Here is an 18405-nt window from a genome sequence, read left to right as displayed (position 1 = left end):
TTAATCCCTCAAAGTCCCAGAAATGGGCCCAGAAATGGAGGAGGATGGCTTGAAATCCAGGCCTGAGCCAAGCACCTTATAAATATTCCTTCCTCAACATCTGGCGATGACAGGGACTCCTCATGCCCCTGTACCCCCTCCCCAAATCATCAGTTCCTAGTCTTCATCCTATGCAAATAGATCCTGACCCCAGGCAGTCAGACAGGAGATCCCGTTCACTCCTGGGTGTGCACGAAGTATGTTATCTGGCACTATCTCCAGGAACCTCCAGTCAGCAGAGGAGGTACAAGGGGGCTCCAAAGGGCGGATCTGAGTACAGATCCAGCTGTACCCCCAAAACTGCCTGATCAACTGGCTTAGATGGGGATGCAGAGCAGGGATGAAGCCAGACTGAGGCAGGGAACAATGACTCCTTAACTATGAACTTTCAAGTTTAGGTAACTCTGGGCTCATGGCCCCTGGTGATAGTAGTACCCTCAGTGGAGGTGCCCTTTCCCTGGCCACCAGAGCTCTGGGTCTGATTAGGACTCTCCTCCTGGTCAGAGTGGAAGCGGAAGGTGGCTGAGTCCCCTCCCCCAGGGGACACATGCTATTCTCTGAGAACTGAACCAGGGTTGCTATCTTGGGTAAACGTTTTCAAAACTCTAGGAGGCCTTGGAGTCCACCCTCTCATCATAAGCATGGCCATCTCTAAGCAGAGAGAGACCACTTCAGCTCTGAGGGAGGATGGTTGCCCCATGACCAAACAGCCCCTTTTTAAAGTTCCCACTTAAAGGAAGGAAGGGAGGGAGGGAGGGAAAGAAAGAGAGAGGTGGGAAAGAGAGAAAAGAAAAAGAAAGAAAGAAGGAAAAAAAGAAAGAAAAGAAAGAAAGAAAGAAAGAAAGAAAGAAAGAAAGAAAGAAAGAAAGAAAGAAAGACCATCTGGGGATTTGGGGTTGGGGGTGGGGGTGAGGTTTGAAGCAGTTGTTAATAGCAGCTGTCACCAAGTAAGCACCTACCATGTGCCACCCATCATATTCTGTTTTATACACATGATCTGATTTAACCATCACAAAGCCCTATAATAATAGGGCTTTATTATTACTATTATTATTCCCATCTTGCAGATGAACAAACTGTAGGTCAGAGAAGTTGACTAACAAGTCCTAAGTTAGAAAGCTAAAAAATAGCATGTTCAAAATTTGAACCCTTGACTGTCTGGCTCCCAAGGGTATACTCATTTCACTAGCTGCTCTGCTGTCCTACCTGGTCCTTTTTCCAGCCTGTGAGGCAGACCCTTATCACCGTCCCCCTGCAGGACAGGTGGAGACCTGAGCCTCGGTAAAGCTGATGATGTTACTGTCTGTGGAAGCAGAGAGAGGGCAGCCATTGTTTCACCCATTTGTTAAGGGCAGTGTTGAGCTTAAGAACACAGGCCCAGGAAAAAAGGAAGGAATTCAAATTGAGGCCTAGATTCTCACTAGCTGGGTGACCTTGGACTGTTACCTGTTTTAGCTTTCGCCCCTTAGAGGATGGAGGAATATCTAGTCTGTGGGCAATTATGAGGATCATGCAAGAAAATGTGTGTGAGGTGTTGAGCACAGAAGTGTCCTTACCAAAAGTGCCTCTGCCTCTGCCTCAGAGGTTCAGATTTTGTTCAGATGCTCGGTATGTTACCCCAGTGAATCATACAGACCGGTGCTTCTGAACCTGGCTGATGTCAGGATTACCGACAAAAGTATAAATACCTGGGCCCCACCCCAGGAGGCTTTTGAATTAGGAGGACTGGGAGGAGCTTGGACCTTTTTATCTTTAATACATTCCCAGGTAATGCTGCTGCACAGCCAGGTTTGCAGGAACCAATCTACTAACATAGACATCTCAGCCACATTGGACAAGGGATTCAGGCTGGTTCCCTCTCCAAGTCCCTTTCTCCCCTTTCTTCTCACCGCCAGTACCCCTTGCTCCCACCTCCTCCCCCTCGGTTTGTGAGTCCTCTCCCCAAATCAAGGTCTGTATGGCTTAGCAGTGAGTCAGTGTCCCATGGAGCCTGTCTTTCCAGAGACCAGGGAACCTAGCACGGGGCTGGAGATTAGGATGCCAGGATTTCTGCTCTGGATTTGCCTCCTTGTGACTCACTGGTGGCCCAGAGCCAGTCTCCAAGCCTCAGTTTGTTCATGTTCCATAGACACTTGGGGAAATGGAGTGGCCTGTTTGGACTCTGCTTCCTTAGGAGTTTATCCACAGCACTTGACAGCTGGAGAGCAGGTGAAGGAGGAGGACATGAAATATCCCGCATAGTTGTGCTTTCCCATCAACATCTATTTGATGCTCACAGGGATAGAGAATAAAACCCAGCATCTACCTCAGCCTGTAATGTCTTCTGTTATCTGTCCCTAGCCTTTGCTTCAGTGTCACCTCATATCCATCCTTCCTTTCTGGCCTTCTTGCTGTTCCCTGAATGCTCCAATTGTTCCCACTTTAGTTTTTGCACGATTTGCATGACTTGGAATGCTTTTGCAACGGATGACCACAAGTCTGTTTCCTTCTTTTTACTCGGGCCTCAGCCTACATGTCACCTGCTCAGAGAGGACTTTGCTGATCAGTCACCAAATCTCAAGTGTCATCTCAGGCACTGGGACACATCATCCTACAGGATATCATTGTATTTTAACTTTCCTTATAACATTTGTAATTGTATCTGCTTTTCCTTTTTTATTTACTTAATACGTTGCCTGTCTCCCTTTCTGTAGAACATAAGCTCCCTGAGAACATATTCTTAGTCGTCTTGTTTACTGCTGTGTCCCTAGTGTCTGAAAAGCGTTCAGTGTATGTTTGTGGAATAAAGACGTCAATGAGGCTGCCCCAGCGTGAATCGTGATTCTTTTTTTTTTTTTTTTTTTTGGTCAGAGGACACTCAAGGTTCTCAGAGGGGAAGTGACTGTCCCAAAATTATTCCAGGCCTTTTGTCTTCTTTTTCCATGCCCTTCCCGTAAGACCTGGCTGACACGCAAACCAAGGTGGGGTGAGGCTCCTAGGTGTGATGAAAGCTTGGAGTTGCCCCATGAATGGGGCTAAGGCTGATGTGGAGGTGAGAAGGCGGAAGGACAGAGCATGCAAAGGGAGAGGCAGGCTGGGACAGGAGAGTGGGGTGTGAACCTGGCAGCGGGGGAGGGGGGGGGGGGGGGGAAGGGGGTGACTTGGCTGTGTGTCAGGAAGTGTTTCCCTCCGCCCTCCCCTGGGGAGAGCCCTGACCCTAAGGTGGCTTGATTTGGGGGAAGGAGGTGGTCAGGCAGCTGCTGAGAACTAAGGTGTGGCCTGGGTGGTGATCATCCAGAGAGGTACTAATGATCACCCAGAAGAATAATCCCAAAGTGGCACTTGGCCAAATAGGTGATAGGTGAGCTTCCGCCTGATACCAGCCCAACATAAAGCCTCAGACCTGGGGAGAAGGGAGAGAAAAGAGACTTCTAAGGGAATGGAGTAGTCAGGATAGAATGCCTAGTGATAATAAGAAAACAGGTCACATTTACTGAGGGCTTATAATAAGACTGGCAGTGTACTTACTGCTTTATTTATGTTTCTTTGTAAAGTCTTTATTTTTTTTAAGTTTATTTATTTGCTTTTGAGAGAGAGAGAGAGAGCAAGCATGAGCAGGGGAGGAGCCAAGAGAGGAGGAGACAGAGAATCCCAAGCAGGCTCCTTGATTTCAGCACAGAGCCTGATTCGAGGCTCGAACTCACAAACCATGAGATCATGACCTGAGCCAAAACCCAGAGTTGGATGCTTAACCAACTGGGCCACCCAGGTGTCCCTCTTCATTCAATCTGTAAAAAGTTCTCTATAAAATACACATTATTATCATTCCCATTTGAGAGATTTGGAAATTGAGGCACAGTGAGATTAAATATCTTGTTCACACTCACTCAATAAGTGGCAAGGTCAATATTCCAACTTAGATCTGTAGTGATTCCAGATAGTGATTTCCATAGTGTTTCCTATGGAAACCTAAGCCTGGGAGTGGTTGCTAGGGGCAAGTCAAGAGGGCAGATCCCCTGCAAAAGTGGAGACGGAGAGAGACAGCGGGATAGCCTGTGTATAAATAGGAGGCCTGTTTTTATCCCTACACATGGGCTGAATCAGGCAAGCAGCTCTATCTGGCACAATCTGAGGGCTCTGAATGCCAACCCAGCCCTATGTCATACAACTCCCTCCCCAGTACGTCCCTGGGAGCTGAAATATCTACTGGGAGAGTAATTTCTTTGGGTCAGGACACTGACTGCCGAAGACCCCTGTAAAAACACATAGGTTGGAAGAGAAACGCATCAATCTCCTGGCACCTGTTGAAAATAGCAATTTAGGCTAACCAGCTGGGTCCTGTGGAAGAAGGTCTCAGTTTTTACGTTGGAGAAGAAGGTGCTGTTCCAAGTCAAAAAAAAAAAAAAAAAAATTATGAGGCTTGCTGCACAACCGTTGTCTTTCCAATCTCAGAAGCCTGGGAATTATAATCCATAGTTCAAAAATCTTAATGAAGACTTTATCCCCCTGCGAGAAACATGGAGGGAAGCCACTCTAGCTGCTGGAGGAATACTAACTTCCTTTGTTTTTGCTGCAACTGCAACTCTGATTACTTGTAGCTCATGAGACCTGCTGCCATCTGTGTGTCTAATTTTTTTCATGCGTCTAATTTTTAAACGATAAAATAAATTATCATTTACTATTTGCTGTATTGCTAGGCAAAAAAGGAAGTGTCTCCTTTCAGAAGGTGACATGGGTGCAGATCCCTGGTTTGGAGCAGGGATGGCTGGAGGGACCAGCCTGGAACCAGCGCAGAAAGAGAGGTGTCCAAGAGCAGAGCGTAGCAGTCACAAGGCTGCAGCGCGACAAGCGTCTGGGGAAAGGTAGGAACTAGTCCCCGCCACCTGCCGGTCAGTAGCACTACCCACAGCCTGGCGACGGCTGCCCTGGCCTTGTCCCAAAATATGTGAGCGCCGCCCCCTACTCCCGCCCCTTCCCCCGCCGCGCCCGCGGAGTGGGGGGCTGCGGGGGTTGCACGGCCGGCGCCGGGAGCCGGGCGAGCGGCCCAGCGCGGGAGGGGGGGAGAGGCGGGGCGGAGCTTCGGCGCCTCCCAGAGCCTTATTCCCAGCCGCGCGCCGGGAATCGTTCAGTCGACCGAGGGACCTGCGGGTGGCGCGTGGCTGGCCAACCTAACCGAGACGCAAGGGCTTGGGCGGGCGGACTGACTGAGCAATCGGACAGACGCCCGGCGGCCGCTAGCTCCACGCAGGTCCCAGCCAGGCTTGCACCCAGAGGCCCGCAGCAGACCGTACCGGGCGTAATCTCCTGCACTCCGCCCGCCCGGGCTCTCGTGCCAGCGCCCCGTGGCCGCCGCCTCCAAAGTGATTGCTGCCTCGCCGCCTCCGCCGGGTCCAGGACCATGAAGCTGCTGCCGTCGGTGGTACTGAAGGTCTTTCTGGCTGCAGGTGAGAGGGCTGCCAACGCCCCCGGAGGTCGGGGGGTTGGGGACACTGTGCTGGGGGCACGGGGGAAGGTCGCTGCGGCGACCCCAGCGCGGGCCACTTGGTGGGGCCCGTGCTCCCTGGCGGACGGGCGCCAGCATTGGTGCGTGGTGACCGCGGGGTCTAATGCGGCCTTGCCCCTCACCCGCAGTGCTCTCGGCATTGGTAACTGGCGAGAGCCTGGAGCGGCTTCGAAGAGGACTGGCAGCTGGAACCAGCAACCTGGACTCTCCCACTGAATCAACAGACCAGCTGCTGCCCTCGGGAGGCAGCCGGGGCAGGGAAGTCCTGGACTTGGAAGAGACAGACCTGGACCTTTTCAGAGGTGGGTGTGAGGGCTACCCATCCTCGGACCCCAGTGGGCAATTGAAAAATAAGTGGATACAGGATTCATGCTGTTTGGGCACACTTGTGGGTTGGAGGTATTCATGGAGGACTTCAAGGAAAAGCTGCGGGGCCTGACAAGCATACTGGGGGATTCTGAAATGTGGGTCCCAGGGTCTTTCTTGCTGTTGAATTTCACATGCCGAGTTGCTGCCCTTCTGGGCACATTGAGAAGGCAGGGGTCTGGGGTCTTGTACATTCCTCTGGGGTAAGCTGGAGTAAGGAACAAGTCATGATTGAGATGCTTTCCCTAGAGTTTCTATACAAAAATGGGTGCAAGTCTTGATTCCTATATCCAATGACTATAATGTATAAAATGACAGAGGTGGAGGTCCTAGGAATATAGTAGGCGTGTAGTCTTCTCCATCTACCTGTCTCCAGGTTGGAGAAACAGAGGGGAATGAGGAACACTTGGCCCCCCAGGTGAGGCCAGCACCTCCTGGGGAGGCTATGAATGGTGGGCACTGAGTCCTTAGGAAGATATACAGAAATGCTGTGTGTCCACAAATCCTACCCAAAGCCTGGAGACCTCCTGACCATCATGAGTCCTTGAGAGAGACTCCAAGGGAGGAAGGGCCAGGTGGGATCCTCCAACCAGCAGATGTGGCTGTGGTTGAGTACTGGCACAGAGCAGAGTCCAGAGTCTCCAGCATTGCCCACTGCCCTGCCCCAGGCCACCTGCAGTGATTCTTGAGGGTGGAGCAGGGATCGAGCCTTGGGGCCCCAGAATTACTGTATTTGGTTGGAAAGATACCCACCTGTTCTAGCCCTGCTGCTAGGCCGGCTCCTCAGCCACCGTTCCCTCTCCTTACCCAGAACTTCCCTCAGGTGCTGTCTCTGCTTGTACAAATCAAGGGTCAGCTCTAAAGCTGAGCCTGGGCTGCCACCCTTCGTCTCCTCATAGTAGCCTTCTTGGGCCACCCTGGCCGGAACAACCTGGATTCTCCTAGCCCGCTCCTCCTAGTCAGGGCAGAGCTGGGCTGTGACTCACCCTCCACCCACACGGCTGCTCCTCATACCTCTGCAAACCTGACTCACTGCTCCCTGTCCCTGGCAAGAACCTGGCTGTCACCCTGTCACTCTCTTCCTCCCCTCTCTGATTGACTTGGCCCTCCTGCCACAATTTCACCACGGCTCTGGTCACTCGATTCCTCTGAGCATCTGCCTCACCTTCTGAGCTCTGAAGGTGCTTGGGTCTGCACCAGAGGAAACTGAGGACTACTGCACCTGCCTGCTTTCCCTTCTCTTGGCTTTGCTAGGTGAGGTCTGAGGATCCTCTCATCTAAAATGAATAGCCATTCCCATTTATTAAGTACCTACTGTGTTCTAGGCACTCATTATGCTATTGTGGGTTAATTAATCCTGTAGCAACCCTCTCAGATTGAACTCCTGCTATCCACTACTCACTAAGAACCCCAAGGTTCAGAGAGAGTAAGCCATTTGCCCAAGATCGCAGGAATGAAATTAGAGCACAGATCTGCTGACTTCAGAGTCCATTCATGGTTTCATTCCTGGTTCAACATCCCAGGTGCTCTAGACTTGTCCAGGGGAAGGGACAAGGGTGTATGAGGCACCTTGGTATATTGGGGAAGAATACAGGACATGGATGGAGTCCAGAGACCACATTTCTGATCTCAACCCTGCATGACTTTTACCAAGTCATGCCTTTGGGGACCTCAGGTTTTTTATCTGAAAGTGGAAAGCCATGATATCCTTTCCTTTTTGTATATATTAATTTTTTTTTAACATTTATTTCTTTTCAAGAGAGAGAGAGAAAGTGCAAGTGGGGGAGGAGCATAGAGAGGGAGACAGAGGATCCAAAGCAAGCTGTGCGCTATGAGCACAGAGCCCAACGTAGGGCTCAGACTCACAAACCGTGAGATCATAACCTGGGCCTAAATCAAGAGTCAGCTGCTCATCTGACTGAGCCACCCAGGCGCCCCCATGATATTCTTTCAAGTCACTTCCAGCTTGAGGATCCTGAGTCTCTAATCTAATATGTGATGTTCACCCTTCTGCCAGACACATGGCTACAGCCATGGAGAGTGGGCACATTTTTTTCTGCTGGGAGCAGGGGATGGGGGGACTGGCATCAGACCCCCGATGGGCTGATGGGTGTAGCCCATAGTCAGTCCCAGCTGGATGTGTGAGGCTATTTTTCCCCCTTTGAAGTGTGGAAAGAATGGGGGGGGGGGAGTCATCATTGTTCCAGTTCCTTCTGGATAGTTCCTTACTTTCTATATTTCTCCCCCTTGTATACACCATACTCCCCATCCTGGAAAACTATAAATGGGACATTAGGGGATAAATGTAAATAGACATTTGAGAGAAGTGGTGAGCTGCAAAGGGCACAGAGCAGGGTAAATATTCTGCTTGAAGTCAAAAAAGCAAGGCCCTGACCAGGCATGGCCTGCTTGTGGTCCCCAAGTCTGGCTCTGGCCTGAGCTCATGGTACCCTGGTGCTAATTGGTGCCTCAGAGGGGGCCACCTGGACATGTACACTGTTGTTATTTTAGGAGACCCCCCCCCAAAAAAAAACCCCTTCCAAGTACCTTCTCCAGAAGCAATTTTTATCTCTGACACTGTCTTCCTGCAAGTGGGTCACTGAGTGCAGCATCAGGAAATGAGGCTGATTTAAGGCCAAAATAGAACCAAGTGGGTGTGGAGGAGTAGATGGGGACGGACGGTGGAGTGAGGTTGGTAGAAATGCCCCGTCAGCTGCAGTTACTCAATAGAAGCTAACATTGTTAGAATGAAGTTCTTAAACTGAGTTTGCGAAATGTGTTCCTTGGGACCCCTGTAGCCTCTACTTCCTCCTCTGCTTTCTGGTTGTTCTGCCCAGTCCTCCTTTAGCCCCTGGGAGGCACTGAGCCAAGGGGTCTACCCAAGTCTTCTCACTTCAGGTGGGGTCACAGAGTATGTTTTCTGTCCAGACATGGATGGAATTCTTAACTCCAGGAAAGTCAAAAACTTAACAGGGTACTTTTCTCCTGCAGCTGCTTTCTCCTCCAAGCCACAGCCTCTGGTGACACCCAGCAAGGAGGAGCGTGGGAAAAAAAAGAAGAAAGGCAAGGGGTTAGGGAGGAAGAGAGACCCATGTCTTCGGAAATACAAGGACTTCTGCATCCACGGAGAGTGCAAATACGTGAAGGAGCTCCGGGCTCCATCCTGCATGTAAGTGTCCCTTTCCAGGCTGACTCTCCTCAGCACACTCTTTGTCAGTCACGTGGCTGTTCCTCGTTGTCACTGTTCCTTGAATTCATAATTCTACTCAGTTTCTTCTCAATCTTTAGGCGGAAGTTGGGAGGAGGGGAAATATTTTTAGTCAGCGGAAGGGGCTCTCCCCCGCATAGGATGTAATTTCCTGTGGTGTAGGTTTGTGACGCTCTTTCATCCTTGGGGACATTTCCTGCTTGCTCAGACATGAGCATGTGGCTAGGAGAGCTTATACGCAGGCAGGTCCTTCATTCCTACCTTATGCCCTACTCCAGATGGGAGAAGCCAGTAGGACACATGGCAGAGTAGGCTTCCTGAGGGGGAGTGGAGCTCCTGTGGCCTCCTTTCCCAAGCCCTGCAGGCAGGTATGAGGTGCAGTCAGACTCACACGGTGCAGATGTGTGTGCTTGGACATATGTCCACTCATATGAGTGAGCACATATGGATTGATTTGAAGGAATGGCGGGACTCTACAGGAAGTGATCATCATGAGAGCAGGGAGAAACCCCTCCTCTCTTCTTCCTCATCCCAGCAAGGGCCAGGAGGTGGGGGACATGGTAGGTATTGGCCTTTGGCCATGGGAGTGGGAGAACACTTCCTTTGTGCCAGATTTACAGGAAATGGAACCCAACCCAGTAGGCATCAGCCCCCGGTCAGGCAGCACCACCCCTTCCCTGGGTGGAAGGGCCATGGGTTCCGCAGCTATTCTGCTAGGCCAAACCCAGCAAACGGCAGCCTTGGCGACCCCTCGGGGGTGACGGCACAGCCATGCTTTCTGGCAGGCATAATGTTGCCACTGTGCCTGAGGCCAACACCCACATCAGACTACAAACATCCTCTCTTCCTCTGGACACAAGGTCCCTACAAAGGACAGTCTTTGTGACCTGGGAGTCTCTGGACAGGGCCAGGAGATGATTAGGTGCACACCACCTCTCAACCTGTCAAAAAGGCTGACTGCCTGGCATCTCTTCTGTTGTGACTGGTAAAGATCCCTTGTTTTTTTAAAGTTTCCTTGTCCTGTCTGATCTTACATAGCAAAGCTGCCCTATATTTGGCAGTTGGCAAGACATCACTCTTCCCTGTCCATGATCACTTGTGTGTCCTCTCCTATAACGCCCTTGTCAGGAGCTTGGTATTGGAGGGAGTTGCTTTAGAGTAACATAGACAGTCCTCATAGGGTGTTGGGATGGGGTAGGGAATATTTGTCTGAAATTTGTAAAATGCTGTCATTAGCACAGGGTGGAGGCAGTGACTCTGAGGGCAGTCAAGATGGATTGAGGCCAGGAATCCGTCTGGGCCAAACTGATCCAGAGCTTTGGTGGGTGGTCTTCCACTGCTCAGCTGAGAACCTTTGTAAGGCTGCTGTCCTAGAGGGCTGGGCTTGACCCACCAGCTAAGGCCAGTAGATAAGGGTGCCCAGAGCCAAGGTGGCCCTAGGGATAGTGATGATATTCATGATGATGCCTTCTCTCCTTTGCCCCGTAACTTCACTATTAACATTTAATATGAGCTGAGCCCTGCAGGTATGTGTTGAGTGCCTACTTGGTGCCAACTATTCTAGGGGATAGGGAATTACAGTCATGTCCTAGGATTCTCAAAAGCCCTAGGGAAGTTGGCAAGGGCTTGCTATCTCTAGTTGAAAGGTAAGGAAACTAGAGCCAGGAAGTAGGAAGTGATTTGCCTGAGATCAACAGCTAAATAAGTGGATGGAAACAGGACAGGGATTCAGGTGCCTGACTTCCAGTCCAGCGTGCTTTTCATGCCCTCAGGCTGTATTGGATGTTGGCCTGTGTCCTTCTTCCCTATCTGTCCTTACAGAGTTTGAATAGGATTTTATAGAGGGCAGCTGTTATGTTAGAGGTATCTTAAGGCTTTTACTAGCCTAAGGGCATGCCAACCTGATTTGAAGACTTTGTCTCTGCTTCCTAAGTGGATTTTCAAGGGGCTGGATTCAGTGTCTGATTTGGCTGCCCCCCTCACTCCAGCCTTTGGTGCTCTGGGCAGAATGCAGCAAGAAGACACATAGTTCCTGGTTTGGGCAAATGTGATATCTGGTCACCTACCTTTGGGGCCCTTTGTTGCTCCTCCTTCCCTCTAGACCCAGGAACCACCAGCTAGGGTGTGTTCAGGCTGCCCTTGTGAGCTTGAGGCTAGCTGGCTTCGTAAGCCGGTCCTCCACAGCCACCATTCACAGGAAAGCCCTTTTGTGTCACCAGCCAAACGCTGCCCTCAAAGAGCAGTTTCCTGGGGCTCCTAACTAGCTGCTGACCCAGCAACTGGCTGTGAAATTTCCTGTGGCTGGAGGAAACCTTGGGGCAGTCAGGCTGAGGAGAACTCAGTTGGAAGAGAAATGGGTCTGGAGCCTCCCCTTGACCTCATTGGCCAGATCCTGAAAAGGGATGGTGAGCCCCCTTCTCTTTTGCTCCATCTGACTTTGGCTGCCCATACCTCAGGGCAGTACCCTCTGGCGTCTAATGATACAATAAGTCACAGTTTGGTGAGACTTGGTCTTTTGCTAAGTGATTTTACCTGTATATTCTCATTTGATCTCAAAATACGCTAGCGAGGCGGGTGTTTATTATTCTTGTGTTTCACATGAGGAAACCAAAGCTTACAAAGGTAAAAGTAACTTGCTCAAGATCACTTGGCTAGAAATAGCAGTGGGACTGATCTGGAACTCATGTATTCTGACATCCAAACTGGAGAAACCCAGTTTGGAAGATGTCTTTAGACCCTAGAGGGTTTTAACTTCTATTGTAACACAAATTCTGAAATGGGTCACAAACATTGGTAGGAGGAACATGTTCCAGTTTGGTGGGTTGCTGGCTCTGGGTAAGACACATGATCTTGCCCCCACCCAGGATGCTTGGAACGTTCTCATCCCCCCTCCTTCCCAGGGGAAGCCAGGAGTCATCTGCAAAGGGAGGGGGAGGTGGGTAATATTAGGATGTTTACATTATTATCCTTTTGACTCAGGGTGGGGGTGGAGGGATTATGTAACTGAATTGCGGGACTCTGAGGCCAAGCTTTATTTCTATCATCTGAGTAACTACCTGTGGGGTTTGAGTGATGGCTGAAAGTGAAAAACAGACAGAGCTTCGGCTTCCCTTCCCCCGAGGGAGCACAGTCTCTGAAGTCATCTAGACTGCTGGGTTGAATCCTGGCTTTACCACTCACTAGCTGTGTAACCTTGGGCAAATTAGCTAAACAACTTAAGCCTCAGTCTCTCCATCTTTAAAATGGGGGTAGTAACTCCTACTTCAGAGAGATGTTTTTAAGATTAAATGAAATGATTCTTTTTTTTTTAAAGTTTATTTATTTATTTTGAGAGAAAGAGAGAGAGAGAGGCAGAGAGAGGAGAGAGAGAATCCCAAGCATGCTCTGCACTGTCAGCTTGGAGCCCGACATGGGGCTCAAACCTATGAACCATGAGCCTAAGTTAAAAGTCAGATGCTTAATTGACTGAGCCACCCAGGAGCCCCTGAAATGATTCTTAAAAAGCAATTAGCACAGAGTACTTGGCTCACATAAGCCTTTAATGTTTGGTATTTATTATTCAAGTTAATAATAATAATAGTAAAATAGTAAGTCAAAGAGCAGGGTCAGACCGCCCCAGGAACCCATCACCTCATCAGATATGTGTTTCCTTGGGGTAGCCTGCATTGTTCAGAGTAGAAAGAATCATGAATTGGAATCTGCTATGACTAGTTTCTAGTCTTAGCCTTGTTGCTTTTTAGTTGTGTTACTTTTGGCAAATCACAATCCCTCTGACCCTTAATCTTACTCTTTCAATCTGTAAAATGGGTCTGTACCTGTCTACCAGATGTTGAGTCTCAGCTGAGCTAGCAGGTAAGGCTAGTGTCTTATCAACTGTAAACTGTTATGCAGATGTTATTTCCCAAGGGCACTCCTAAGAGTGTCTTCCATAAGAGCAGGGGGAGGGTTATTGTTTTGCCCACATTGGCTGATAGAACAGATTAGATTCATGGAGAGGCTGGGTAAAGAGCTGTGTGCCCTGCTATGTGTATATGGGCCTGACCCACATTTTATCCTTCAGTGAGGTGGTTCCCCAAAACACCCAGGAGGATCCAGGGCAGGGAGAGGTGCTTGGCACCCCACAAGCACAGCCTGGCCTGTCTGTTGCTGCCAGGTCTGGAGAGATCTGTTTCCCAGGTGCCTCTCGGCAGAAGGAAGGAATTCCTTGCTCTGAGGCACCATATGCATAATGTACTTCCCAGAGGAGGTGCAACTCAGGATAGAGGCCCACCAGGTTCTCAGTGCTTCCTTCAGCAAGCTAGTGGCCTAAAGTCCCCAGGCAGACAGTGCCAGTGCAGTTGTGGGTGCAATTGGGGAGCAAACTGAGCTCAGAGTCAGACAAACCAAGACCACACATCTGCTCTGCTGAGTGACCACTGGGAAGATAGCTTGGCCTTTCTCTAGCACGGGGCTTCCATCTACATCAAAGGGCCTCTCGGGTGCTCAGATAAAGAAAGGAACATGAGGGGCGCCTGGGTGGCGCAGTCGGTTAAGCGTCCGACTTCAGCCAGGTCACGATCTCGCGGTCCGTGAGTTCGAGCCCCGCGTCAGGCTCTGGGCTGATGGCTCAGAGCCTGGAGCCTGTTTCCGATTCTGTGTCTCCCTGTCTCTCTGACCCTCCCCTGTTCATGCTCTGTCTGTCTCTGTCCCAAAAATAAATAAACGTTGAAAAAAAAAATTAAAAAAAAAAAAAAGAAAGGAACATGAACGTGCTTGTTCAACTGAATGCACTTCTGAGTCTTCCTAAGAGCTTCCAGGAAGTGCTTTATGTTGGAAGAGGTGGCTGTCATCTGATTTATTTCTCGAGTGTGAAAAGCCAGGGGGTTGTTTCTGACATTCCTCCACACTCTGGCAAGACAGCTGGGCAAGAAGTTACCTTGGTTTGTTTGCTTTGTCCTGTGATGAAGGAGGCCAGATAGCCCAGGGTTCAGAGGCCAAAAGTTGATGTTTAGCTCTCAAGTTGGACTCTGCACCCAGGAGGAGCTGGGAGTTAAATGGAGGGAACTTGAGAAAAATGACTCCTGGCAAATGAACAGGACCTATTAATAGGCTGGGCCGTGGCTGAGAGGGACTGAGTGCTGGAAGCAGTGGTGGAGAAGCCTGGGTTTATTTCTAGGTCAGAGTTGAGGGGCCTCACTAGAGGGAGTGATACTCAGTCCCCTCAGCTCAACCCACCAGCTCATGGGCCTAAGTCTTCTGAAGGCCTTAAACAAAACCTCTTAACACACATGTAATAAATCATCCACACATGGAACGTATCTAGCTAAGACCTTCAAGTCCTCCCTCACTTTTTCCCTGCCTGGAGTGGGAATCTCTAGCCAGACAGCCGAAGGAAATGGAGTAGGGGGTGAGGAATTGGGAAGGAAGGCCACAGAACCTTCAGAAGGGCTCCTCAAAAGTCTTCTACTGAATTCCTACTAGAAGGATAGAGGAAGGGCAGGAATCGGGATAGCAATCGGGTCAGGGGTTGATAGACTGAGGCTGTGAGGACTGGGGTTTGGCTTAGGTAGATGGGCCATTGCCTATAGAGAGAGGCCAAACCACTAACCTCCTCTCTGCTTTGTTCTGTCTTAAACCAGCTGCCACCCAGGTTACCACGGAGAGAGGTGCCATGGGCTGAGCCTCCCGGTGGAAAACCGCTTATATACTTATGACCATACGACCGTCCTGGCTGTGGTGGCTGTGGTGCTGTCGTCTGTCTGTCTGCTTGTCATCGTGGGGCTTCTCATGTTTCGGTGAGTATTGGGCCCCTGCAGGCTGTTTCTGCGTATCACTTCCATCCCTCCTCCTGGGTCTTCTGCCTGTGATCACATGAGCCCTCCAACCTCCCAAACTCGGGGCTAGGCATTTGACCGACATTCTGGAGTACAGGTTGTCTGGGAACCCGGCTTCTCTGGCATGACATGAATCCGGTGTCCAGAGCACAGGGCAAAAATTGTGAGGCCATAGCAGCTCCTGCTTCTCATAGCAGGCACAGTAACCCATCCATGGATCCACCTCTTTACACAGTTCTTTCTCTTTGCCCTGTTCTTTGGTGGCATTAGTATGTGGTTTGATAGAGCATGGGTGGTATGTGGTTATTGGTATAGTCTTCTAATTCTGAGGCGTCTTGACCCCAGGCCATGTTTCTAGTCCAGGTTATGTTCTAGACTGGGGGAAACCTGCCAAGCACTCTGTGCCTGTTTTCAAGCAGTGTAAATTATCTGTCATGAAACCTGGACCAAGTTGCCTGTCTTTCTGAGGGTTATAATCTTACAGTGATTGTAATCTCTGTCTACCTACCTCATCAGGATGTTGTGAGGATCCTGTAAATGAGGTGAAAGTTCTCAGCAAATTATAGCTTTTGCTGTTAGAGACAGGCATTCCCTGGGGCAAGTTGGGCGTTTGACCAGAGGTCTGTTGGGCTGCCATACCCTCTTGGCTTTTCCAAGTAACGGACAGAACCATCATGGCAGTGTCCTTTAGAAGGACCTTCTCTGGACCCACACCCTATCAAAGCAGGCAAATCTTGCTCACAAAACTTATCTCCTTCAGGTACCATAGGAGAGGTGGTTATGATGTGGAAAATGAAGAGAAAGTGAAGTTGGGCATGACTACTTCCCACTGAGAGAGACCTGTGCTCAAGGTAATGGTCCATCCTTTGCCCCCTGGCACCATCACCACCTTTCCTAGATCTGTTTCAAGGCATGCTGAATTCTTTTTTTTTTTTTTTTAATTTTTTTAAATGTTTATTTATTTTTGAGACAGAGCATGAATGGGGGAGGGGCAGAGAGAGAGGGAGACACAGAATCGGAAACAGGCTCCAGGCTCTGAGCCATCAGCCCAGAGCCCGACGCGGGGCTCGAACTCACGAACCGTGAGATCATGACCTGAGCTGAAGTCGGACGCTCAACTGACTGAGCCACCCAGGTGCCCCAAGGCATGCTGAATTCTTCTCTTGACCCACGGGTTGGAGGATAGGCTACTGTGGAGTTAGGGTCCCCTTGCAGAATGGTTTTCAAAAAGGTTTTCCGTAGGGGCACCTGGGTGGCTCAGTTGGTTAAGCATCTGACTCTTGATTTTGGCTCAAGTCATGATCTCGCAGTTAGTGAGATCAAGTCCCGAGTTGGGCTCTGCTCTGTCAGCATGGAGCCTGCTTGGATTTCTCTCTCTCTCTCTCTCTCTCCCTGTCTCTTTGCCCTTCCCCTGTTCACATGTACTCTTTTTCCCTCTCAAAATAAATAAACAACAAAAAAGTTTATTTATTTTTTTTGGTGGGGGGGAGAGTGCACAAGTGGGGAGGGCAGAGATAGAGGGAGAGATAGAGAGAATCCCAAGCAGGCCCCACACTGCCATTGTGGAGCCCAATGCAGGGCTCGAACCCACAAACCACGAGATCGTGACCTGAGCTGAAGTCAGATGCTTAACCAACTAAACCACCCAGCTGCCCCCGGCCAAAAAGGTTTTCAGTGGGTCATCTCCACTTGGGGTGACAGTTGCCACAGAAATATCCAAGAGAGATACCTGAGACAATAGCATCTTCCATCTTTGTCCCTTCTTCTGCCCCTTCACAGATGATCTTCCTACTTCCTGAGACTGGACCTAGGAAACTCTTAAGACCTATTAACTGGATCCAGCATTAAATGCCTTCCTCTTATGCTTTAGGAATCTTCTGGGGACTGCTACCTCTGAGAAGACACAGCTGATCGTAGACTCTGCAGAGGGAAAGAACGTCACAGCTAGTCAGGAAGATTCCTTCGTCCCCAGTTGCTATCTAGATTGGGCCTCCCATAATTGCTTTGCCAAAATACCAGAGCCTTCAAGTGCCAAACTGAATGTGTCAAAATGGGATCTTGATCAGAAGAAAGCAAAAGTGAGAGACCTTCATGCCCTTCGGATTCTCTCCACCAAACCCCACTTATCCCCATAAGTTTGTTTAAACACTTAACTTCTGGATTAAGATGCCAGTTAAATTCCATATGCTCCAGGATCTTTGACTGATAAAAAAAAGAGAGGAAGAAGGAAAGATTTGTGGATTGGAAGAGAGTAATAAAGATTGAGAAGCCATGTACTCAAGTAGCCACCAAGGGATCTGCCATTTGGACCCTCTAGCGCTGGATTTGATGAGCTAACTGTGAAATACCACAAGCCTGAGAACTCTGAATTTTGGGACTTCTACCCAGATGGAAAAATAACAACTATTTTTTGTTTGTTTGTTTGTAAGATGCCTCTTAAATTATATATTTATTTTATTCTATGTATGTTAATTTATTTAGTTTTTAACAATCTAACAATAATATTTCAAGTGCCTAGCCTGTTACTTTGGCAATTTCCTGGCCCTCCACCTTATATGCCCCACCATCTGGCTCAGCATCGCACCCCTCTGCCACAAATCTGAGATGGTTCTGTGACCCATCTGTAGTCATCTATCATCTGTCCACGTTTCCGAAGACCTTCCGCAATCACAGTGCCAAAGGGGGAGGTCTGTAGGTCAGGATATAGGAGTTAACTTTGTCAGATCCACTCTATGAGTTGGACTGCAGTCTTGCCTAGGCGATTTTGTCTACTGTTTGTGTTTTGAAAGCCCAAGGTGCTGATGTCAAAGTGTAACAGATACCGGTGTTTCCCTATGTCCTTTCCCTGCCAAATCTCAGAAGAGGTTGGGCTTCTAGCCCACAGCTTTCCTGGCTCCTCACCCCCCCTGGCCCCAGGCCCGCAGAGTGGGCACTCCCTCTTCCCTGTGTCAAGACATTTCTCTTACTCCTGCCATTCTTCTGGTGCTACTCCATGCAGCGGTCAGTGCAGCAGGGGATGATCTAGAGAAGGTATTAGCAAAGAAAAAGGCTGAGGAGGAACAGGAAACATTGGAGCTGTTGTTGTTAATTGATAACCTACCAATTGCTACAGAGTTTGGAGGTGAGGAGGGTTTTTGTGTAAACCCACCCACCTCACCTAAACTAAAAAGGCATGCTGTCATGGCCCCTTCTGGAAGTTTCTGGTGCCATTTCTGAACTGTTACAACTTGTATTTCCAAACCTGGTTCATATTTATATTTTGCAATTCAAATAAAGATAACCCTTACTCCATAGATTTCTGTCTTCTTGTTTCAACTGGGAACTGGTCTAACAGATATTTCCTAAGCCCTGACTCAACATTAGGCTCTATGCCAGGTCTTTTTATGTACACTATTTCAGTATCCCTGACAACACTGTGATGGAGGTACTATCATTGTCCCATTTTTCCAAAAGAGAAAACTGAAGCTCTTGGTCAGAAGAAAGCAAAAGTGGGAGCT

General features: G+C 49.4%; 1 protein-coding gene across 2 annotated transcripts; it reads left to right on the top strand.

Annotated features, from left to right (window-relative positions):
* Positions 1-5051: 5051 nt before the first annotated feature.
* Positions 5052-18201, top strand: HBEGF (heparin binding EGF like growth factor). 2 transcript variants are annotated; one of them, XM_045490637.1, is made up of 6 exons: positions 5052-5462; positions 5650-5823; positions 8879-9056; positions 14714-14869; positions 15669-15759; positions 16779-18201. In XM_045490637.1, exons 1-5 carry the CDS (start codon positions 5417-5419, stop codon positions 15739-15741), a joined length of 627 nt encoding a protein of 208 aa, XP_045346593.1. In that variant the 5' UTR covers positions 5052-5416; the 3' UTR covers positions 15742-15759; positions 16779-18201. The 2 variants fall into 2 exon arrangements, with proteins under 2 accessions (XP_045346593.1, XP_045346603.1); XM_045490647.1 differs by having other exon boundaries at positions 5125-5462; positions 16688-18201.
* The last annotated feature ends 204 nt before the right edge of the window (positions 18202-18405 follow it).

Source organism: Leopardus geoffroyi, chromosome A1 (assembly GCF_018350155.1).
Source record: "Leopardus geoffroyi isolate Oge1 chromosome A1, O.geoffroyi_Oge1_pat1.0, whole genome shotgun sequence".
Lineage (NCBI taxonomy): Eukaryota > Metazoa > Chordata > Mammalia > Carnivora > Felidae > Leopardus > Leopardus geoffroyi.
This window is presented reverse-complemented; position numbering and strand designations above follow the sequence as displayed.